The sequence below is a fragment of the Gekko japonicus genome, unplaced genomic scaffold (assembly GCF_001447785.1).
Source record: "Gekko japonicus isolate JY-2015 unplaced genomic scaffold, Gekko_japonicus_V1.1 scaffold5774, whole genome shotgun sequence".
NCBI lineage: Eukaryota > Metazoa > Chordata > Lepidosauria > Squamata > Gekkonidae > Gekko > Gekko japonicus.
In genome coordinates, this window is record NW_015169957.1 from 24,828 (window position 1) to 33,096 (window position 8,269).

Consider the following 8,269-nt stretch of genomic DNA (forward strand, 5'->3'; position numbering starts at 1 on the left):
CATCCAACTATGCTTAGCTCCCCCGTGCACACCACCGTCCTCTTCTGCACCTTTTTGCCTAATAAGGACATTTCAGATTCAGCAGAACCGGACTATGCTCTGTCACAAACATTTGTGTTTCACATACCTATCTGTAGAACCCCTACAAGCTAGATCAGAGACATTACGATCTGGAAATCAGAACCTCCTAGTGGTTCCCGGCCCGATTGAGATCCGGCTGTCCTTGGCCAGGGCCAGGGCAGAGATGTTCCACCGGGCATTTGGTGGAGGACAGTGACAGCCTGGAACTCTCACACCCCGCGCCTCCCCCCCCCAACATTCTCTTAAGGGCAGTCCTCGAGAGAGCTCTCTCAGCCCCACCTCCCTCACAGGGTGTCTGTTGTGGGGAGCTGAAGGGAAAGGGATTGTAAGCCAACTACTGCAGGTAGTGAAGGGCGGGGTATAAATCCAATCTCTTCACTTCTCTCTTCTTCTTCTTCTTCTTCTTCTTCTTCTTCTTCTTCTTCTTCTTCTTCTTCTTCTTCTTCTTCTTCTTCTTCTTCTCCTCCTCCTCCTCCTCCTCCTCCTCCTTCTTCTTCTGCATTTTACTTAATCCAGGGGGCAAGTGGATATTGGAAATTTATCTCCATCTTGGATTGTCCTGTTTTACTGTGGTTGTTGAAATTCTCTGCTGTTTCAAGTCTAGAATTGTTGTATTTTTATTGATGTAAGCCTCCCTACGCCCTGCTCATGGGGAAGGGCAGCCTAACAACAACAATTTTCTTCAAAATTTGGACTTCATTTCTCAAATTGTTTGCTATACAGAGAAAACAATAACAATGTTTCTGTGTCTGATTTCTTGTATTGACACAATACAGATGTCTCTCAATCCCCAAAACAACCCAAGTGTGCTACATCAATCATATCCTTCCAAGTGAGATCCTTCTAAGGCTACCAGAATATGTAGACAAAATAAATAGTATTATTTCTGGGTTTAGCATATAAAACCTGTTTCACAAATACATATGGCCACTTGATTTTCTTACCCATTCTGCTAATTCTGGAGTTTGTTTGGGCAATTACACTGCCTCAAGTCACAGAAGGATATGTAAAACAAAGACCACTGTTCACTGAATGAGTAAGGAAACCTAACTGACTTCTTGGTGAAACAATTTTTGTGGGTGAGAAAAAAAAATGCAGAAAATTAAAGGTTCTAGCTTCGATCCCAGAGAAATCCAGACTGGCTTAGTAGAATGGTAAGATACAAACATTCCAAACTTTCATTTATCCGTTTGGTTTGCACAGAAATGCTGAGCCACCCGCTTTGAGACCACATCTCTCTCTGCCTTATCTTTTTATCTTAGAAAGATTAACAACCGTTGTTAATAGTGTTATGTACTTGTCATTGTGATTATCAAACATTGTGCATATTAAAGTTGTCGATGTTAGTCATAATAAGAAATAATTTGCCAGTATTTGACTTTGACTTTGCTTCTGTACCTTTTACATTATACTAGCAAAATGGTTGCCATAGGTTTATGTGGCTACTATATTGTCAGCTCTTTATCATCTTCAGACAACAGTTCCACTAAACAGGAGAAAGTTGGGAATCGTCTCATTTAGGTTGGGCCCAATCTAAATCACCAGACAACCTCTTCCAGAACCTTTATGTGAATATTGAGCCACATGGGAAACAGAATGGATATCCCACCAGGCCCCGCATATTCCAGACTCAAGTGGCCAAACAGCAGTCCCCCAAAGTCTCCTTCTGAAACCTGTTGTCCAAATGAGAACAGAACCATCACAGTGTAGTGCTCCCAGTACCCTCTCTGAAAGGATACCATACTCAATAATATCGAAGGTTTCTGAAAGAATGAATGGATTCCACTTCCACTGTTTCTGTCCCAGTCAGAGTCTACAAGGCTGCCTGTGTCCCGAAACCAGGTTGGAAGCCAGACTAAAATGTGGACATCTGATCGATTTCTTCCAAGAAGGCTTGGCATTGTTCAGCCATCAAAAGGGGATAAAGCCAAGCAAAAGGGCCTTTGTGTGATGGGAAAGGGACACCTGGGGAGTGTCAGCATGGGCTGTGGGCCTTCTGTGATGCTGCGGTTGATGTAAGTGGAGTTCCATTTGGTTTCAATTCTTTAAAAAAAGGATTGAAAGATTTGGGAGATGAGGGCAAATTACTTGCCAAGCCCTACTGTGTGAATGAAAATCTGTAAAAACCCTTGAGAGGTAATACCCCAATTTGATACCTCCAAAAACTTTCCATCTGCACTAAAACTGAAAGGCGAGGAATGCCATTTTTCCACGATCGTAAGAACATAAGAGAAGCCAATGTTGGATCAGGCCAATGGCCCATCCAGGCCAACACTTTGTCTCACAGAGGCCAAAACTACCAGGCGCCATCAGGAGGTCCATCAGTGGGGCCAGGACACTAGAAGCCCTCCCACTGTTGACCCCCCCCCCCAAGCACCAAGAATACAGTGCATTACCTGCCCCAGCCTGTGAGTTTCTATCTACATCTTGTGGTTAATAGCCACTGATGGACCTCTGTTCCATATGTTTATCCATAAGAAATATAAGAAAGAAAACTATCCATAAGAAACTATCCATAAGAAAACTATTGGTGTGCAAAACTGCATCAGCTGTCCCACATTCCGCATCAACATTAACTTGAGCAGCAGGGAAAATGGGGGACAGGGCTGGTACCCCTCGATGCTTCAACGGCAGGGACCAAAGGCAGGCTGGATCTTCTCAGTGATGACAAGGAGGAACTGAGCATCATTGATACTCCTGGCTTTGCCACTACTGTGTTGGAGAGTGCAGAGTCAAGTACTCATGAGCGGCACCTGATCCTAAGGGGGAAGTCTCCTCCTGGAGTCTTTCCCACCTCTAAGTTCTAATAAGCTGACCATTCATTCTTTATAGGATAATTTCTCCGTGGTTCAAATGTGTGTCCAAGATGTGAGTGTGTCCAAAAAAAGACAGAGAGGAAAAATAAGCCTTTGTGGCTAAGTGGCTAGGTCTATTTAGGGAATTAAAAAAAAGAATTCCTGCACCTACTTTGCAACCAGAAAACTGGCAGATTTAATGAAACCATTACGCTTTTTAACTTTTTTTGTTGTTCAGTCGCACAGTCGAGTCCGACTCTTTGCGAGCCCATGGACCAGCTCCCGCCAGGCCTTCCGGTCTTCCACGGTCCTCTGAAGTTTGCTCAACTTCATGTTCGTTGCATCGATGACACTGTCTAACCATCTCATCCTTTGCCATCCCCGTCTTCTTTGACCTTCAGTCTTTCCCTGCATCAGGGTCTTCTCCAGTGAGTGCTCCCTTCTCATTGGGTGGCCAAAGTATTTGAGCTTCAGTTTCATTATCTGGCACTGAAACAATTACGTTTTTACACTTCTTCAGAAACTATATTTCTGTTTAAGCAAAAGCAGCCATTTTATTTAGAATAAAGGATTCCCTGTTGACTCACAGTCACCTCCAGGCGATAACTGTCCTGTCATTCTACCCAAGCTAAATAACTCATCCATTTCTTCAGGTTAAACCAAGAGGTCTAAAGGTGGCAGCAAAGGTCATCAGGAAATGCTAAGGAAGTCAAGGAGGGAGCATTATACAGGTCATTTCAGAGCATCACAGAGAGGTGCCATTACAGGTGTTACATAACAGGGGTTAAAATACAGAGGGGAAAACATTCCAGCTGAGTTTCAATGCTCTGTCATTATAAAGCCTGAAAATTCTCAAATGACAATTTGTAATATCAGAATACTGTACAAGGAATGTGCCTGGTGAAACCTCACAACAGTTTACACCCAAAATCACCAAGAATGACTGAGTTACAGCAGTCTCTAAGTATTCTGCCAGTTTGGTGTAGTGGTTAAGTGCCCGTACTCTAATCTGGGAGAACCGGGTTTGATTCCCCACTCCTCCACTTGCACCTGGCTGGATGACCTTGGGCAAGCCATAGTTCTGATAAGAGCTGTTCTTGGAAAAGAGCAGTTTCTGTCAGAGCTCTCTCAGCCCCACCTACCTCACAGGGTGTCTATTGTGGGGAGGGGAAGTGAAAGGAGTTTGTAAGCCACTCTGAGACACCTTTGGGTAGTGAAGGGCGGGGTATAAATCCAATCTCCTCCTCCTCCTCCTTTTCCATCATTTTGCATCCACCACAAATGTACCTCAGTTTTCTCCTTCTTTCTGCTTAGACTGTAACAGAAAGCAAATGGTACTGTCAAGTGTGCCACTGTGAAAATGGCAAAGCTTTCTTCTCTTTCTCTGCAATTTGAGAGGCAGGAGGATTCCTTGGATACAGGGTTATCAGACACTCAGAATTGTATCTCAGGTGGATGTGGGGAGAGGGGTGGTTACAGCCAGTTTCCCAAAATTTGAAATAATTTGAAATAAATTAATAGATCTTTTTAAAAAGGGATGTGCAATCTCAATAACAAAGATACTGGATGTTGATATTAAAATGACCCAACCATGAGCCACTTCTTTAAAACTTTTGTGCACATCACACAACTCCGGAAGTGACTGCAGTCGCACTACAAAAAAAAAATCACATCTTTCTCCTTTTGCACCCCTGATTTCTAGACAGGTTGAAATGGAGCAGGTGTCTTACATTCATTTCAAAATATTTGGCATATATACAATGGGAAAACAGTTCAGAAAGTCATGTTCAACTGTTGGAAATGTCTTGATAACAACAAGTTCGCTAGTTAACTCAACTATTCAGTGGCAACACAACTCTTTGGACCCAGTAGATCATTAACTCGCTTAGCCTACCAGATTATACGGTGTTGAACTTTCAGTCTGGACTGGAGTCAAGAGAGTTTTGACCTGTCCTGTCAAGTTTCCATTTGATGAATTAGACACCACCCATTCAAACACAAGGTTTTTATAGATGGAGCACACAGAAAATTGGAGGATATTTCTTATAAAAGGCATGGGTTGGATGATTGGTGAGAACTAGTACTGGGCCAGGTCTATATAAAGAAAATTGTGCAGCTTACTTCAGAGGACAGAGGACCGTTGCAAATTTCTCTGTAATCTCTACACTTCTTGTTAGCACAAAATGGATTGGATGGATCCTATTGCTCTGTTGTTGCTATTTGCCCTTACACTTGCATTCCTTTGGAAAAGGAGCAATTTCTGGAAGAGCAGTGGCAAAAATCTCCCACCAGGACCACGCCTGTTACCACTCATTGGAAACCTCCATCTCATGGATGTGAAGAGGCCTTACAGAACCATGTTCAAGGTAACCTTCTTGGGGTTTTTTGTTCTAGATCCCTGTCCTGTGCTGATCTCATAGGGCAGAGAGACCTTAAGTTTCTCCACCCCAAATGAGAGCATTAATGTGAAGACATATGTTCCATAATTTGCTTATGCATTAATAAAATGTAATTGATATATATTAGTACATCAGAAGAAATTATTGCTGTAACTGCACTCTGTATAACTAAACCAGTAGAAGAATGAATCCATAGACTTCTACCAAGTCCAAACATTCCTCTACCCTGCTTTTCCCAGAATTTAGATCTGATCTATTCCTGGAGAATCCATAATCCAGTTGAAAAGGACTTTGTATTTTATTGCTGTTCTAACAGAACATATTGAAAATTGAGTTGGGGGACAGGAAATGATAGCGAAAATACAGAAATTAATAATAGTGAAAATATAGAAAGTTGGAATCGCAGCTATGTTCGAGGTAAATCGTGCACCACTGAGTCAAGTTGGAATCTCACTCAGGTCTATTCAGTGAAGCTTACTGTGTTGTTAAAATTGCCCTGATTGGGACTGAAATTAGACCTTCATTGAAACCCCAGCAGTCATACCTTGAGGAGTGATTTGGAAGGCAGGGAAAGCTGTTAAGTTTATTAGGCCAACAAATACCTACAAGATAAAGGAGAAAGGAGAAGAAAGGTGGTGGTGGAATGTGCCCTCAAGTAGCAGCCAGTGTTTCCAGGTGCTAGCACCGAGACCTATAGATGGGTAGATTTATATGTTTGGATGCTGCTTTACATTTTCTAAAAACCTCACTACAGATAGAAAACTTGCATCTCAGGGGCAAACGGTTGGCAACTCTGGCCTCTATTAAAAGAGACATTTCTAGTATGTGTGTGTGCGCGCATTAGAAGTGTAACATTTTTTTAACCGGTATTTTTGGGTTCAGATCTATTGGACCTGGGGGGGGGGTGGAATCAGTATTTTTGAAAAATCATAGATCCCAATACTGGTATGGTATTGAGATCCGGGATTCTTCAGAAATCCCAAATTATATTGGCTCCAAAGATCTGAGAAGAAGAATACCAACTGGGGAAAATCCAGCCCAATCCTGGGGCTGGCTTGGCTTCTCCTGTAGTGTGGTTTAAACCATGCCACAGGAGAAGTGGTCCCCAGGATCTGCATGCAGTGGGGAGGTCTCTCTCCCTGCTGCAATCAGTCCTGGCTGGGAGTACTTCTCCTATAGGGTGCGTTCAGATGGGGTGTTTCAGCCGGCAGAAACTGTACCGGTTGGAACTGGTGCAGTTTATGCCGGCTGAAACGCGATCACACTTACCTCCTGTCTGCGGAGCCCATCGCTGTATGCCTGTTCACACACAGCGGGCGTCAGCAGTTTGTTTTTTTAAAAAACTCAGTTTGCATATGCGCATAGGCAGCCATCCACAGAATGGCGATCTTCACGCATGCACAAAACACCCCGTCCCGAAAAGCATGTCCTGAAGAGAGGACGTACCTTTAAAGTTTAAACACGAAACTGGCCTCACTGAGGTCCCGGACTCCTCTAAAACGTTAAACTAAGGGCCTTTTCTTTTCTTTTTTTAAACAAACGCCGGGGCGAAGCTTCACCCAAGCGCATATCGCCAACCTAAAAAAAAAAAATGGCGGGTGAAAAGCGGAAGCCTCGGGCTTCCGAACGGAAGTGGCTCTAGAAAGGTGGAGAGCGATCAGACGGGGGGTTAAGTGATTACAACCGGTGCACTCAGGATACCACCACTTGGGGACCTAGTGGCAGAATACAACGGTTTAAAGCTCTTTGCAACGGTTAGGGATGGAAGGCAGATGTTCGCCGTGTGAACGCCGGTAAGCACACCGATTCCAACCGGCTCCTATACCATTGCAAATGCCCCGTCTGAACGCACCCATAGTGTGATTCAAACTGCACTGCAAGAGAAGCTGGCCCCAGGATCTGCTGTTCCGCAGGTAGCAGATTGTTCCCTGTAGCACATCAGCTTCTGGGGCTGGCTTCTCCTGCAGCCTGGTTCAAACTGGGCTGCACAAGAAGCCAGCCCCAAGCCGAGCTGGTGGAAACAGTCTGGTACCTCTGGCACAGCTGATCCTCTCGCTGTCTTCTGCAATCCCTTTAAGGTTTAAAAGGACTTCAGTAGAATCCTGACAAACAGCTGAAAGGCGAGAGCAATCTGCTCCCACCTCGCCACTGTTTTCAGATCTACTGATGTTTCCGGAATATACCCACGAGTTCCCAATACCTTTTTTCTGGTTTTCCTGGGAAAACCTGGACACATTCAGGAAGCCGAATTATACCCGAAAAATATCAATAAGGTATTTTTCAGGTATATTTTCAGTTCGGGGGGACCTGATCAATGCTCCCTCTAAGCTTTGGAGTCTTGTGAGCAAAAATTCTACTTTGTGAGTGACTAGCATTAAAGTTGTGAGCGAGTGATTTGGCTACTGCATAAGTTAGTTTGCTCTGGAGCCATCCTTCCTGAGCTAAGACAAAAATGTGTGAGCCGGAGGCTAAAAAACTGTGAGCTAGCTCACTCTAACTCACCTTAGAGGGAACACTGGACCTGATATATATTTGGTCAACAAAGGTTAACCAAATCTGTCTCGTATTTTTGTTGACACCATCTGGCAACCCTAGTTGGATGATCGGAACAATGTTTCTCATTTACCTTTCATTGTATTTCAGTTATCGAAGCAGTACGGCCCTGTCTACAGCATCCAAATGGGATTCCAGAAAATGGTTGTTCTGACAGGCTACAAGACTGTAAAGGAGGCTTTGGTGAACCAGGCAGATGCCTTTGCGGACAGGCCCAGAATCCCAATGTCTGAAGAAACTCAACATGGCTATGGTGAGGTCATTCTTTCTGAAGAGTAGCTAGTCTTCCTTACACATGTAGATCTTACAGACATGGAGAGTCTGTGCCAAACATGGTCCTAGGAGATATGCAAACTGGAGTTTTCCTGTTTATAGAATTAGGCTGGCTTAAAATGTTTTGATACAAGCACTTATCTCCCAGAATTACAACTGTGTCTTAGA

At 43.8% G+C, this 8,269-nt stretch overlaps 1 protein-coding gene across 1 annotated transcript in view; it reads left to right on the forward strand.

Moving 5' to 3' along the window:
• Positions 1–2,061: 2,061 nt before the first annotated feature.
• The window catches only part of LOC107115792 (cytochrome P450 2K1-like), a gene marked incomplete at its 3' end in the record, with an annotated part of 11,154 nt that continues 4,946 nt past the window's right edge, over positions 2,062–8,269 (forward strand). The window contains exons 1-3 of the mRNA XM_015417552.1: positions 2,062–2,096; positions 5,128–5,242; positions 7,919–8,081. Coding sequence (XP_015273038.1) covers positions 2,062–2,096; positions 5,128–5,242; positions 7,919–8,081 — 313 coding nt within the window. The remainder of the gene's footprint in view (positions 2,097–5,127; positions 5,243–7,918; positions 8,082–8,269) is intronic.